The 17,035-nt window shown below is 40.2% G+C and overlaps 1 protein-coding gene across 1 annotated transcript in view; it reads right to left on the bottom strand.

Moving 5' to 3' along the window:
• Positions 1 to 17,035, bottom strand: part of LOC125459708 (Y+L amino acid transporter 2-like) — a 104,900-nt gene that overhangs the window by 13,506 nt on the left and 74,359 nt on the right. Inside the window, exon 5 of the mRNA XM_048546452.1 lies at positions 3,715 to 3,838. Coding sequence (XP_048402409.1) covers positions 3,715 to 3,838 — 124 coding nt within the window. The remainder of the gene's footprint in view (positions 1 to 3,714; positions 3,839 to 17,035) is intronic.

Raw genomic sequence — 17,035 nt, 5'->3', positions numbered from 1 at the left:
AAGGATGTTGCCAGGGTTGAAGGGTTTGAGCTATAGGGAGAGGCTGAACAGACGGGCTGTATTCCCTGGAGCATCAGAGGTTGAAGGGTGACCTTACAGAGGTTTATAAAATCATGAAGGGCATGGATAGGGTGAATAGTCAAAGTCTTTTCCCTGGGATGAGGGAATCCAAAATTAGACAGCATAGGTTTAAAGTGAGAGGGGAAAGATTTAAAAGGAACCTAAGGGGCAAGTTTCTCATGCAGAGGGTGGTGCGTGTATGGGATGCACTGCCAGAGGAACTGGTGCAAGCTGGTACAATTACAACATTTAAAAGGCATCTGGATAGGTATACGAATAGGAAGGGTTTAAAGGGATATGGGCCAAATGCTCGTAAATGGGACTGCATTAATTTAGGACATCTGGACGGCATGGACAATTTGGACCGAAGGGTCTGTTTCCATGCTGTACATCTCTGAATCTACTGGTGCTTTGAAACTGATGTTCCATTATGAGTTGGGGACCACAGTATGGAGGCTTTTCAGTGTCAGTAAGGCTATATTTACTTGATTTTTATTTTGGCAAAACTGCTGACTATTGAAAGTAGGAATAGACAAGTTACAGTACACTATTGGTATTTTTATCTTTTCAAAGAGATCCTTACATCAAATAGCATGCATCAGCCAAATCATGAACAGGCAAACAATTCCAATCCTCTGCCAATGGTTTTCCTAAACAAACCACTGGAAAATATGTTTTAACAAGCCTGTGTGCCATTTATTGAATTTGTCTCCACTTTCATGTCTGTAGGAACATTCTAAATTTATCACTACTTATTCACTAAACCATAAGATGTAGGAGCATAATTAGGTCAGTTGGCCCATTGAGTCTGCCTGCCATTCAATTTTATTTTTATGGTTACAAATTGATTTTCATGCTTTCTCATGTGTTCTTCAATCATGGATGATAAGTTTCTTTACCCCATTGTCCTGACTTCTCTTCATAACCCCTCACTAATCAAAAATCCATCTATCTGTCATAAATACATACAATGTCATATAATGCCTCCACAGCCTTCAGCGGCAATGAATTCCACAGACTCAACACCCTTTGGCTGAAGAAGTTCTTCCTCATCTCAGTTCTAAAGTGTCATTTCTTCCCACTGAGTCTCTCGTACTAGTGAAAACATCTTCTCCACATCTGTTCATCCTTCTAAATTCTGAGTACAGACCCAGAGTATCAACCGTTCTTCATATGACAAGCCCTTCGTCATCTGGATCATTACTGTAAACGTCCTCTGGACCCCTCCAAGGCCAGCACATCCTTTCTTAGATATGGGCCCAAAATTGCCCATAATATTCCAAATGTGGTCTGACCAAACCTTATAGAGCTTCAGCAGTACACCTCTACTCTTCTAACTCTTTCAAAATGAATGCCAACATTGCATTTGCCTTCCCAACTGCCAACTGAACATGCATGTTAACCTTAACAGAATCCTGAATGAGGACTCCCAAGTTCTTTTGTGTTTCACATTTCCAAAGCCTTTCCCCATTTAGAAAATAGTCTGTGCTTCTATTCTTCCTACCAAAGTGCATAACATCACACCTAACCATGTTGTATTCCATCTGCCATTTTCTTGTCAACTCTCCTAGTCCATCCAAGTCCTTCTGCAGCCTCCTCACTTCCTCAAGTGTTAATTGTCTCTCCACCTATCTTTGAGAGAGCTGCACTGTTTTTTTTTATTTAACTTACTTGTTATCTCCTCAAAGAATTCCAACAGATTTATCAGGTATGATCTCCCCTTGATGAAGCTGTGCTGACTCAGCCCTATTTTACCATGCACTTCCAAGTATTCTGCAATCATATTCTTGATAATGGATTTGAAACTCTTACCAATGACCAACGTCAGGCTGAGGGGGCTGTAACTTTCCGTGTTCTGCTTCCCTCCTTTCTTAAGCAGGGGTGTTACATTAGCCATTTTTCACTTCTCAGGGACCCTTCTTGACTCTAGTGATTCCTGAAAGATTACTACAAATGCCTCTACAATCTCCTCAGCTATCTTATTCAGAACTGTGTGGTGTAGTTCATCTGATCCAGGTGATTGATCCACCTTCAGACCTTTCAGCTTCCCCAGCACCTTCTCCTTACTGATGGCCACAGTATTCACCTCTGTTCCCCTGACTCTCTTGAAGAACTGGTATGCTACTGGCGTCTTACACTGTGAAAAACTGATGCAAAGTTCCTATTTCAGTTTCTCTGCTATTTCTTCATTCTCATTTTCCAGCAGTCCATTGTTCATTCTGATTTCTCTCTTACCTTTTAGGTGTCTAAGCAAAAATCTCTTGCAACCTTTTATATTACTAGCAAGTTTCCTCTTACTTTTCATCTTCAACACCACACCCCCCCCCCCCCCCCCACCCAAAACCCCACCACCATTGCTTTTTCAGTTCACCTCTGCTGGTTTTTAAAAGCTTTCCAATCCTCTGGCCTTCCACTAATCTTCACCATAATTTATGCTTTTTCTTTTGCTTTTATGCTGTCCCTGACTTCATTGTGACATTGTAAAGTCAATAATGTGAGTCATACTTGAGCAGTTTTTGTGGAATAATGGTCTCTCAGGAAAGCAGTAATCTTAATAACTAAGGCTGCACTGTACTAATACGACATATAATACACTGACCTAGGTCTTATCTATTTCTCTTGGTTCCCAACCTGTTCTAGAATTAAATCCATTACTGCCAAATGACCTGTATTTTGCAGTATTTTGCTTAATCCCCATTCCAACTGACTCTACTCGATTCTATAATGGCAACATTTCGTAGATCTGCGATGCACCTTAAATCATCATTTCCACTGGACTCTGGATTTAACCTCTGCTGGCTTGTGATTGACACTCCATCACACCTTGGATCTCCAATTTCCAAAAATATTTCTGCAGAGATGCCCTGTTGTTATTTTGATCTTCATTAGCTTCTGGACTCACATGCATTCAATAATTTGAATCTGGTCATTTTCCATCATTGTTGAAAACTCTCTCCATGATCTATTAACAAGTCAATTTAATCACATCAAGCGCCCCACATTAATTTTAGGCTGTCATTTGTTGTCCCTTATCCACTTTTACCAGCAGGACATATCCTTATCTATGCCAGACCTACATACCCCAATTTTCTTGAGTTAAATAGAAGAACACTTGACTTCCTATCAAGACCTAAGTATATCCTATTTGTTCTTTGTAACCTCACAGGACCTACTGCTTTGTATTCTGTTCTCCAGACATGCCGTGTTCCATTTCTCCTCTCCTAGGCAATTGTGCATTCTGTTGTATTAGCTTGGCGCATTTACGTGAAGTATTATTTGTCTGGTTAGCACACAAAACAATACTTTTCATTGTATCTTGGCATATGTGGCAATCACAAATCAAATTAAATTCACTTTTCTCACGTTTACTACCTCCCTGACTATGCATATGCTATTAGATAACTTGCTTATCTTTATATATCATCTTCACTCCAGCCAATAACTTGTTTGTCCAAGTTTCAACTTCAACTCCAAGATGAGGCAATGAATTTATATGCTTTTATTACATTCATATTAAACTATTATTCCCAAAGCAAATTTAATTAGCCTTGATCCTTAGGTAATAATCCTTGTAAACTCTTATTTTTGGCACTTGTTTCAGTCTGAAATCTTTAATTAGGAATGCTTAAAAATATCAACATTGTAAACACTTACCACTGCTAAAGCATCACTTTTGAGAATGCTATTTGGTTCTAACACAATGTAATAAGCCAGAATTGTCAGAATGTACAAAACAATTATCAAAGGCATCGAAATCATAATGGCAAGGGGGAGATTCCTAAAGAACAAGAAAGGGTAACAATGAGATGTGACCACTGAACTGAAAGATAGTTTTAGAATGGAATAGAATTATAGAATCCCTACAGTGTGGAAACAGGCCCTTTGGCCCAACTAGTCCACACCGACCCTTGGAGCATCCCAACCAGACCCACCCCCTATAACCCACATACCCCTGAACACTATGGGCAAAACACTACGGGCAATTTAGCATGGCCAATCCACCTAGCCTGCACATCTTTAGACTGTGGGAGGAAACCAGAGCACCTGGAGGAAACCCACACAGACACAGGGAGAATGTGCAAACTCCACACAGACAGTCACCCGAAGGTGGCATTGAACTTGGGTCCCTGGTGCTGTGAGGCAGCAGTGCTAACCACTGAGCCACCATGCCACCCCAATGCCAATTTAATATATCACTACATATTTGTGGCTTGAAAAATAAGTTTTGCAAGTTCAAAACAACCCAAAATGTACATTTAAACACTTTACTGCACTCAATTATTTGTTCCGCTAATTACGGTGAATTTGTACATGTATCAAATTATTGATCACTTGTAAATTGTAGTTAATACCAACTATGACTATTGCTGTGTAAAGAAGGATATTTATACACTTCACTAACCTGTGAAATGTTTACAGCATGGATAAAGGTATTAAACCCATCATGTCCATGGTGGATCTCCTGAATTTCTGCCTCTCCACTGCTGAAGGAAATAGTTCTTCTCTTCCATTCTGTCCAGGCTCCTCTCAACCTTGAACATCTTAATCAGACTTTGAAAGAAAACAACCCTAGCCTATCCAATCTTCCCTAATACTGTAATGTTCCTGACCTAACATGTTCTTGTAAATCTCTTCTGGACTTTCTGTAGTGAAATATTATGTTTAACTATGCAGTGGTCCGTTAATTGATGGTTTTGCTCAGTAAGACTGCCACATAACATTGTGTTTTTTTTATTTGGACAATCATCATCGCTGATCAACACTTATTGCCCACACCTAACTGAGCTTGAAAAGAGTGCGGAGTGAATCACTTCTTGAACTGCTGAGGTCTATGTGGTGAAAGTGCTCCTGTCATCCTGTTAAGGAGGCAATTTTAAGAGTTTATAGAGTGATGGTGAAGGCCTGGGTATAATTTACAAGGCAGGGTGGTGTGAAATTTAGAGGGGAACTTAAAATATTTTTGATCCATTCGCCTCCTAGGTGCTAGAGATCACAGGTTTGAAAGGTGGCATTGAATCTTGGCAAGTTGCTCCTTACATCTTGTACATTGTGTTTACTGTTGCAACTGGGTATCAGTGGTATAGGGAGTGAGTAGTTAAGGTGACCTGAATTCTCCTTTAGTTCCTCACAGACATCTTTTGATGTGGTTTGATTTATTATTGTCACATGCACCTAGGTACAGTGAAAAGTTGTGTTTTAAGTGCAGTACAGCAGATCATACAAAGTGCATAACGGAACAGAACAGAGTGAGGAATATAATGTGACGGTTGCAGAGAAGGTGCACAATGAGTGAAATTAACACTAAAACTTATATATTTAACATTTAAAATTTGAGGGGTCCATTCATAAGTCTAATAACAGCAAGGAAAAAGCTGTTCTTGAATCTGTTGGTATGTGTGTTCCAGCTTTTCTATCTTCTGCTCAATGGAAGAAGTTAGAAGAGATATAACCGGGGTGGGAGGGGTCTTTGATTATACTGGCTGCCTTCCTGAGGCAGCGGGAACAATTTTAGAAGTCATAATGGTTATGACTCCTAAAAATGTACACTTCTGTATGAACTCTCTCAATTCCTATCACTCCCGTGCTGACAATCTGGCTTAACTAGGTTTGAATATCCTTCCACCAAACATTGGGATGAATATTTATATTCTCACCACCAACATGGTATAGGAGGACTGTCTCAGAGCAAAGAGTAAACAGGTTGGAATTCTACTCAATGAAGTGTAGAAGAATGAGTGATGATCCTATTGTAAGTTATAGGAGTCTTATGGTGATGGATGGGGAAAATACTCAGATGCTTCCCCTCATGGGTGAGTCTAAGATCAGAGGGCATAGTCTCAGAATAAAGGGGTACCAATTTAAGACTGAGAACGAGGAGGAATGTTTTTCTCTTAGTAGATTGATAGTTCTGTGGAACAACAAACCAGCTTGGCAAGCCAACCATCCTCAACACCCACAACCCGAGCTACAGATCTACTCCAAAACCTTAGAGAGGCTTTGGAATTTCTTGCCTCAGAGAGCGGTGAGGACAGAATTCTTGTGTGTATTTAAGATGGAGATAGCTGGATTTTTGATCAGTAGTGGAATCAAGGGGTAGGGGAAAGGGAGGAAAAGTAGACATGAGGAATGTTGGATCAGCCGTGTCTTTTTGAATGGTAGAGCAAACTTGAGGAGCCAAATGACCTAATCCTGTTCCTGTTTCTTATGGTCAAATCAAACAACCATATCAGGCCATTCACAAGATTTTTTTTTAATTGAATTTAGTTTCTTCCTATTTCTGGTACAGTAAGTAATTTATGTCTATTACCATGACACAGGCACAAGATACTTATTCAATATCTTTGCCATTTTCTCATTCTTCCTAATAATTTCTTCTATCTCTGCCTCTAACTGACCAACAATTATCTTAACTAATTGTCTTTTCATAGACTTGTATACACACTTACAATTTCTTTTTATTGCTTTGGCTATTTTATTCTCATTTTTTTTGTATGCTTCATCAACATTTTAGTCATGTTTTGTTGATTTGTGGAACATTTCCAATCCTTGCTCTATAACACTGTAAGTCTCTTTTAGTTAAATGCTACCTGTAACTTATGAAGTAAATCACGATTGAACTTTCTCATTGAATTTTTTAAAAATTGAATTCACTTTTGTTGAACATTCTGAATTGTTTATGAAGTGTTTTCCATGTTACTCAGCATACCTTTTAGCCTATTTACTCAATCTGCTTTCCCCTTACACCTACTGAATTGGCTTCACTTAAATTCAGACCTCATAGCTGGGTGTGCAGTACTTTGCTTTCAAACTTAATATGTAATGAAATAGCCTTCTGGACAGTTATTTCCTTGTATAAGCCAGTCAGCCTGAAAGGTTGAAGCCAGAAGCTTGGAAATAGTTTTGTCCACTGATAGACAAATGAATGTCACTGGATGGAGCTCGTCAGTTCTGACCTACTCAATTCTACACCCATGTAACTTTGATACAGTTTCTATCTTTCAGAACATAACAATGTTTCTTTTCTAATGTAAATGTAATGAAATAATTTTCAGCTCATATAATCTGCTACCTTATAATGACATTACTGATCAACTTATTACTCAAATACATTGCTCTTGAAGTCTTATTATTAGTGGTTAATCCTGTACCATGTAATACTAGTAAGCTTCCTGGACCACTACTTCAAGTAGGGCTGCCAGCAGCATATCCATCCAAACAGTCTATCACAAATAGGCGGTAGCTGTAGGCATCTCTTCCTACATTTTTTAGAGGACCTTTCACTGTGAGTGAAATCTTGTCTCATTGTACAATATTAGATCTAAAATAACTTTTCCTTATTTGGTTCCACAATATATTGTGCCAGAAAACACTCAACAGAGCATTCTACTAATTAATCTTCTAGATTACCTTTGCTAAATTGATTTGTTGAGTTCATACGAAGATTAAAAATCCCACCATGACAGCTATATTATCCTTGTTACAAGCCCCAATTTTTTGTTCCATAAAGGTTATAAAACGATTGTTGGTAGACCAATATACAACACAAGGATTATATTCTCTTTTTATTCCTAATGTCTACCTATATCAGTTCTATTTACTTTTCTTTTCAACCCCTTCTTTTAAACCAAGATCCTAGCTTACACTTTGTATGTCAGTTTTCATTTTCAGAGATCCTCCTTCACAATTTTCATTTTGCCTATCTGTTTGAAATGTTATGTACTTTGTAAATTTTTCCCCAACTGTGGTCACCTTGTAACCAAACGCGGAATCTTATAGGGATGTCAGCGATATGCACTATGGCAAAGTGTATGGCAGAACCAGGTGATAAGGGCAGCAAGGCCAATCTCAACTTTGAGATCATCCCACTCCATCTTTTACAGACTGCACAGTGAGATTCTCACTAGGCAGTGGTGAGATGCTAAGTAAGTTATTAGTGCTTGTAAATGCCTGGTTAATGCCATAATTATTCATGGCACAGCTCATTTATAATCAGACTGCCAGCTTTCTAAACTTGCAAAACAAGCTAGACATCAGGAAAACCTGACAAGAAAACCAGAATGAGCACTTGGTATAAGACCAAAAGACACAGAAATGAAAGTAGGACATTTAGTCCATCAAGTATACTCTGCCATTCAATGAGATCATGGCTGATCTGATAATCCCCAACTCCACTTTCACACCTTCTGTGGTAGTGAATTCCACAAATCCACTACATTCTGAAAAAATAAATTCCTCCTCATCTCTGTCTTAAATGGCTGATTCCTTACTATGATACGAGGTTCTCTTGTCCTAAATTCTCTCACAACGAGAAATATCCATTGTGCATCTACCCTGTCAAGTTTCCTAGAATCGTGCATGTTTCAAAAAGTTAACTTTTGTTCTTTTAAACTATATCGAGTACAGGCCTAACCTACCCAAACTGTCACAAGACAGTGCCTCCATAGCCGGGACCAACATCGTGAATCTTTTCTGGGCTGCCTTTAATGCCTTGATAAAGGGGATCAAAACTGTTCAGAGTATTTCAGCTGTAGTCTGACTACTGCCTTGTAATGTTATAGCAAAATTTTCTCACTTTATTGAATCATACTCTGCAGAGAAAGCCTTTCATGCCATCAAATCTGCACTGCCAAAAATATACTACTACTTACACTGCTTCCGTACCCGTGCTAGGTCCACTGCTTTAATATGAGTTCTGAGAAAGGATCACCGGACCCAAAATGTTAACTCTGTTTTCTCCTTTACAGATGCTGCCAGACCTGCAGAGCTTTTCTAGCAACTTTGTTTTTGTTCCTGATTTACAGCATCTGCAGTTCTTTTGGTTTTTATTTTGCCTTGAATATTATGATACTTTTAAGTGTTCATCCAAGTAGTTTTAAAAGGTTGTGAGGTTTCCTGACTTAGCTACCCTCCCAGACAGTGCATTCCAGGCCTCCATCACCCTGTGGATGGGAAGTCTTTCTTAAAATCTCCTTTAAACCTCACTCATCTAATAAAAATCCTCAATGTTGGACTCCACTTGGAAGAGGCGAACAGTGCTTTTTATTCACCTTGTCTATGCTCCTCATAATCTCATACACCTTTATCAAGTCTCCCTCTCAACCTTCCTTGCTCCAAAGCAGTTAACCTGAGCGTACTCAGCCTCTTTTCAGAGATGAAATTCTCCATTCCAGGCAACATCCTAACTACCATCAGTTGTGAAGAACAGTCACTGGACCTGAAATGGTTAACTCTGCTTTCTATTCACAGATGCTTTTAGACGTGCTGAGTTGCTTTAGCAAATTCTGCTTTTGTTCCAAATCCTGGTGAATCTCCTTTGTATCCCCTCCAGTGCAATCAAACCTTTCCTGTAGTGTGGTGACCAGAGCTGCAGACAGAACTCCAACAATGCTTAACCAAAGTACTGTACAGCTCAAACATGACTGCTCTGGTCTTTTAATCTATGTCATGACTGATAAAGGTAGGCATCCCATATATCTTCTTAACTACCCTATTAACCTGTCCTGCCACCTTCAGGTATTTGTGGTCAAACACCCTAAGATCCCTCTGCTCCTCTGAATTTCCTAATATCTTGCCATTCATCGAGTACTCCTTTGTCTTGTTCCTTTTTCCAAAATGCATCACCTCTCATATTTCACAGTTAAACTCCATCTGCCACTGACTTGCCCAACTGACAAATCCATTTATATCCTCCTCACTGCCAATCACGTGGCCAATCTTTGTGTCATTCACAAACTTACTTATCTCTCCCCCCTTCTCATACACATCATTTATGAAAATCACAGACAGTAAGGGACCCAATACTGATCATGTGGTATGTCACTGTACACCAACCTCCCCCCAGCTACAGAGCCTTCTACCATCATCCTGTATCCTGCCACTAAGCCAATTTTGGATCCAAGTTGCCAATTTACCCTGGGTCGCCTGAGCTTTTATCTTCTTTATTAGTTTCCTACATGGGACCTTGCTAGAAGTTTTGCTGAAATCCACGTCAACATTTCATTTGCCTTCCCTATTACCTGCTGAACTTACAGGTTAGCTTTTATGCCTTTTACCATTTCACACCCTTTCATAGTATTGCTGTTTTTATTTTCTGTTTGTACAGTCTATCCTTTCCTTTCTCACTTTGGGTATTGTTATCCAAACATCTGAGTGTTGTAGCTTTCTACTGTCTGTCTCCAATTAAAGAGGATTCAGCTCCTTTATTCTCCCTGCCAAAGTGCAAAACCTTGTCTTTTCCCAGGTCATATTTCATGTACCAAGTGTTTGTCCACTCACTTAACTGGTCTGCATTCCTCTGCAGATTCATTGTGCCATCCTCAGCACTTGTCTTCCCACCTTTATTGTGTCACCTCCAATCTTGACTATAGTACATGGGCTTTCCTCATCCAGTCATATTGCAATAATAGTTGGTTCCAGCACTGATTCCTGTGGTACTCCATTAATCACAGGCTGTCATCTGAAAATTCCCCCACACCCTTGTACCAACTCTCTCTCCTCTATCTATGCTCGTATACTACCATTAATACCACAGGCTTTCATTAAGCAGCCTAATATGTGATATGTTATTAAACGTCTTCTGAAAATCCATATGTTGCTTTCCCTTTATTTATCTCGCTTACCACCTCCTCAAAGAATTCTCATAAATTTTTCAAACCTGATTTCCACTGACTCTGCTTGATCATATTTGGTATTTGTAAATGCTCCATTACATCCTTTATAAAATGTTCCCAATAACAGATATTAAGCCAACTGGCCTACAGTTATCTGAATTTTAAAAAAAAACTCCTTCCCTTTTTCAAATAATGGTGTTACTTTGGCAGTTTTCCAATCCACTGGGACATTCCAGAAACTAAGGATTCTTGCTAGATGACAAAAGTGCATCAATAATATCTGTAGCTACTTTTTTAACATCCTAGGATGCATCCCTTTCATTTCAAGGAGACTTACTGGTCTTCAATTTCAACAGTTGCCATAGTACTCTTTCTCTAGCGATAGCATTGAATTTATTTCCTTTCCCCCTTGACTACCTAGCATTTTGGAATGCCATTACTGTTTCTACCATGAAGCCTGACGCAAAGCACTTAGAGCTTTCAAGTCATGCAGCACGAAAACAGACCCTTTGGTCCAAATTCAACTCCTCTATCACTTCCTGCTTCCCCATTATTATTTCAGCAGCCTTGTTCTCTCAGGGACTACATTAACTTTGGCCACTCTTTTTTTTATATATTTAAATAAACCCTTGAAGTTTATCTTCTCCCTCTTTTTTGGGTTTTTTTGTTGGTTTTTGATACTTGCCCAAGCCTCTCCACTGATTTTTGTCACTTTGTATGTTTTTTCTTTCAATTTTACGCTATCCTTAACTTCTGTGGTTAACCATGGTTGGCTTATTTCCTTCCTTGTTTTCTCATGGGAATATATCTTTGCTGTGAGCCATGAACTATTTCTTAAATGTCTGACATTTTACTTCAACTGCATTTGCTGCTAAACCCCTTTCCGAGTCCACCCCAAACTAGCTCTGTTTTCAATCCTTTCTAATTATCCTTATTTAGGTTTAGCACAGTGGTTCCTGATACAAATGTCTCCCCTGCAAATTGACTGCTAAATTCTATTCTGTCAGAGTCACTGTTTTGTAGGGGATCTTTTACTGTGAAATCAAATATAAAACCTATCTCATTACGCATCACCAGATCCAAAACAGCTTGATCCCTGTTTGGATCCTCAACATATTGTTACAGGAAACTATCCCTAATACACATTATAAATTCTTCATTGTACGTACAACTGCCAATCAGACTTCCCAATTTGAATGAAAATTAATGTCACTCATGATTGACATACTGGTTCTTCACATGCCCTCATTATCTCATGATATACTCCATTTCCTCTTGGACAGCTACTCTTGGGAGGGCTGAGAGATTACTTCTATCAGTGTCCTCTCCCACTTTTTAATTCTTATCTCCATCCCAAGGGATACTAGATCTTCCAATCCAACATCATTTCTTGTTATCACACTTATTTCATCCTGTACTAACAATGTCACCTTACCACCTTTCCTTCCTGCCTTTCGAAAAGCCATATACCTTTGAATATTTAAGATAACCAAGTATGAAGCTGGATGAACACAGCAGGCCAAGCAGCATCTAAGGAGCACAAAAGCTGATGTTTCGGGCCTAGACCCTTCATCAGAGAGGGTCTAGGCCTGAAACGTCAGCTTTTGTGCTCCTGAGATGCTGCTTGGCCTGCTGTATTCATCCAGCTTCATACTTGGTTATCTTGGATTCTCCAGCATCTGCAGTTCCCATTACCTTTGAATATTTAGTTTCCAACTTTGATCTCCTTGTAACCATGACTCTGTAATGGCTATAAGATCATACTCATTAAACTGTATTAGTTTAGTATTTTGTTCCAAGGATTATGCACATCCATTTTCTCTCCTTCCATTGTAACTGTGGGTGCTTTTCTGTTTGTATACTTGTCCTTTGTCCCACTGACTATTGTGACCCAAAGAGGTGCTCAATAATGCTGCCAATAGCTTCTTGTTTTGTAGGCCTACTTTTCCCCTTCCTCACCCCACTGGTTAGTTTAAAGCACTCTAAGAACCCTCCTGGCATATCTCCAATCCACTTACAGGTGGCTTCAGCACTTTAGTGCTGCATTATGGACTACACCTGCAACAATTATTGTAATGCTGCAACAAGAACAGTGTACTCAGGGACATGCATCCAACTCATTGTCCGGACCAGACTGAAATTCCAGGCTTTCCACTTGCTGTCATAGTTCTCACCGACTGAGTCTCTCTGGATGCTCACTGTAGTCTGATGTGCATTATCATGTCTTGTCTTTTCACATTTTCCTCCCAGTAACTGAAAATACCAAACTCCTGTTATTGCTGTCTTGCCAATCTATTTTTGTGCAGAAACAAAGCCAAGAAATTTGTCATGATTGTCAGCAGCTCAAGTCAAGGGAAACAATCTTTTCTCAGGAGATCTCAGCAGGGTAATTCAAGGGTACCAGTCCATGTTCTGCCTGCGATGGTCAGTCAGGATCCTCATCAGGGGAAGGAACCAAATGTTGCATAGTATACCAGCAATCTTGATTCTTTTTGCACTATTTTTGCACCCTTTGAGCTGCCTACTCACTTGCTTGGGACAGCTGCTCACCTGCACCAACAGGAATAGCTGTGCCACCCATTTTCATCTCCCATAATTCATGCCTTTCTGTCATTCCAGGAGGAAAACAATGCATAATTGTGCAAAAAGAGTCAAGATGGCTGGTATGCTAAGCAACATTAGATTCCTTGCCCCTAATGAGGATCTTGACTGACCATCGCGAGCAGAACATGGACTGGTAGCCTTGAATTACCTTGCTGGGATATCCCTTAGTCTTGTTGCCCTTGACTTGAGCTGCTGACAATCTGCTGGCACAGTCTGGTGTTACGGTCTCCATTGTTGGTCCTGGGGCAGGAAGTATTGCATCAGCACCACCTCATCCAGCAGGACCTCCGTGTCCCTCCCTGCAAAGTGTTTTGCTGATTACCCCCTGTGTGCCAAGTCCAAGGCAAAATCAGCAGCCATGTAGGACAGCTCTGGACTGACAGTGCTTGTCTGCTGGGCAACTGACTTTCAGAGATGGCATGGGTGCAAAGGATGATGGTGAATTCCAAGTTGTCCAACGAGTGTCACATTATTTTGGGAGCAGAAACGGGATTTGAAACATGCCATAGAGGTGTGGTAGGAAATTAACAGGATGCATGGTAAGATCGGTCTGATAACTCGCTTGTGGCAAAATAACAACTAGAAACTTGACGTCAGGCAACAAAACACCTACTATTACTGGCACCGCTACTTCCTCTGCCTTTTGCAAATGCTTCATGTCTTCAGACGAGAAGGTTTAACTACTTTTACGCGGTGACTAAATGAGTGGCATTTTCCAAAACATGAAGACATACAACAATGTGTTCTGCCCATTATGATGAGCAACACTGTTGTAAATTTCTTTATCTGTGCAATTCCAGGTACATAGCTCTAAGTTCCATCATTGGCTGCTTTGACTTAATGACACATTCTTTAGTTGTTCATAGTAGGTGAAGTACAGAATACTCAACCAGGCCATGTTCACGTAACTCCAAAATGTCGAGGTTTAGTCATGATTTTGTGACTGGCTAGCATTTGTTGAACAATACTGTGTGTGTTAATAGCTAGGCTAAATTAAGTCATGGTTCTTTGAAATTGAGTTGCTGATAGATAGGATAGTGAAGAATGGGTTTGGTATGATTGCCCTTATTGGTCAGTGCATTGAGGACCAGAGTTGGGACGTCATATTGCAGCAGTACAGGACATTGGTTGGCCACATTCAGATTATGACATGCAGTTCTGGTCTCCCTGCTATAGGAAGGTAACTTTATAGAGGTTTATAAAATCATGAGCGGCATGGATAGAACTACTGGCAAAGTCTTTTCCCGAGGGTGGGGAGTCCAAAATTAGAGGCGATAGCTTTAAGGTGAGAGGGAGAAAATTTAAATGGATGTAAGGGGCAACGTTTTCATGCAGAGGTGGTGCGTGCATGGAATAAGTTGCCAGACGAACTAGTGGAACAATTACAAGATTTAAAAGGCATCTGGATAGGTATATGAATAGGAAGGTTTAGAGGGGTATGGGGCAAATACTGGCAAATGGGACTGGAGTTAATTAGGATATCTGGTCAGCATGGATAAGTTGGGCTGAAGGGTCTGTTCCCGTGTTGTACATCTTTATGACTCTAAATCAAGCTCAAAATGTGGCTCATTAACACTTGCTAGAAGAGATATACATTCATACACAAGGACACATTTCCTCCAAATAAGTGAAAATGTTCAAAGCTTGTACCTTTTTAAAATTCCAGTATTATGGAATGGGGAGGCCCAGAGTCCCCATTGGTTTTTCTACGGCAATGACTTAGCCAACAAATCAGCCAACAAATGACTTGACAACAAATCAGCACCCATTTCTCCTGTAAATTCTTCTGAAATTTAGCATTCTTGCTTTTGTCCTGAAGAGTAAAGTTGAAAAGCTTCTGACATGTTTCTCTTTTTAGCCAGACATTTTTTTAAAATGAGTCTTCTTTCTATGGATTCATTATTGGCTGATTAACTATTACCAATAAACTTCTATCATAATCTTCTAGTCTTTACCAAAACCACCACACTGTTCTAATGCTTTCAGTTTTCAGATTTATTTAACAGCTTCAGAAGAAAATTGTAAGCTGACTGGCTGCTGAGTAACTATTCTCTGGGAGCATGTGTAACTAGTTGGAAAGTGGAAAAACACAAGTTTTAAATATCTTATTTTACAACTTTACCAGGTTTCGCCTTACTGAAGTCCACGTATATGACATCTACAGCCTTTCCCTCATCAATCAACTTTGTCACGTCCTCAAGTTGGTAAAACATGACGTTCCCTGCACATTACTGTGTACAGTTCTGTTCGCCACATTACCAAAAGGATGTGGACGCTTTGGAGAGGGTGCAGTGGAGGTTCACCAGGATGCTGCCTGGTATGGAGCGTGCTAGCTATGAAGAGAGGTTGAGTAGATTAGGATTATTTTCATTAGAAAGACGGAGATTGAGGGGGGACCTGATTGAGGTCTACAAAATCATGAGGGGTATAGACAGGGTGGATAGCAAGAAGCTTTTTCCCAGAGTGGGGGAATCAATCACTAGGGGTCATCAGTTCAAAGTGAGAGGAAGAAAGTTTAAGGAAGATATGCGTGGAAAGTTCTTTACGCAGAGGGTGGTGGTGCCTGGAACGCATTGCCAGCGGAGGCGGTAGACACAGACACGTTAGCGTCTTTTAAGATATATCTGGACAGGTACATGGATGGGCAGGGAGCAAATGGACACAGGCCCTTAGAAAATAGATGACAGGTTAGACAGAGGATCTCGATTGGTGCAGGCTTGGAGGGCCGAAGGGCCTGTTCCTGCGCAGTAATTTTCTTTGTTCTTTGTTTTGTCTGACATCTCATTTTTAGGTATATTTGGTGCTACTCCTTGCATGCCATTCTGTGCTTTTCCATGAACCAGGCTTGACGCTAGTAAGAGAGTGGATGATATGTCAGTGAAGTGCCTCCAGATTATGACGAATACTGTTCTGCTGCTGATGATCCTTATGAATATCTAGTGTTGAATAGCTAGATGTGTGCAAATTCTATCCTATTTAGTACAGAAATAGTGCCAGACAACACAATAGAGGGTATTCTGAATGTGAGGATGGGACTTTGTTTCCATAAAATGTTCAGTGGTCATTCCTATGAATGGGTTATTGATAGATGCAACTGTGAACAAATGGTGAGGATGAGGTCAAGTGAGTTTTTCTCCCCTGTTGGTTCCTTCGCCATCCATGGCAAACTCAATTTTGCAGTTGTGTGTACTTAGGACTTGGCCAATTTTTATGATGAACATTGAAATCCCTGATACAGTACGTTCTGTGCCCTGTCCACCCTCAGCACTTCCTCCACTATGAAGATAGGATCTTGCCTCCATAATGACTTTGTGGTTTTCACACTCCCATTGCTACTGTCATGGACTGATGCGTCTGTATCAGGTTGGATTGGTGAGAATGAATTCAAGTAGTTTTTTTTTCTTTCTTCTTGGTTCCCTCGCCATCTCTAGAGATCAGTCATCACTATCTCCTTTAGGACCTGGCCAGCTTGAGTCAGCCGTGGTGCGTCATTACAGATGATGGAATTTGAAGTTCACTACCTTGCCAACCAAGTGACTTCTCCAAGTGGTGTTCAAACTGATTTACAGATATATCAGATCAGGGAGAGTTGTGGTTGGAAATCAGTAGGAAGTTCCTTTACCCATGTTTGATCTGTTGCCATGAGGATACATGCAGTTGGAGTCAATTCTCAGCACACCTAAGGCAACTCACTCCCAACTGTTTATCACTGGACTGCCACCTCTAGTGGACCTTTCCTACCAGTGGGACAGAGAATACCA

This window comes from Stegostoma tigrinum, chromosome 16 (genome assembly GCF_030684315.1).
Source record: "Stegostoma tigrinum isolate sSteTig4 chromosome 16, sSteTig4.hap1, whole genome shotgun sequence".
NCBI classification, from domain to species: domain Eukaryota; kingdom Metazoa; phylum Chordata; class Chondrichthyes; order Orectolobiformes; family Stegostomatidae; genus Stegostoma; species Stegostoma tigrinum.
Note: the sequence above shows the minus strand (reverse complement) of the source record. Positions and strands in the feature narration are given on the sequence as shown.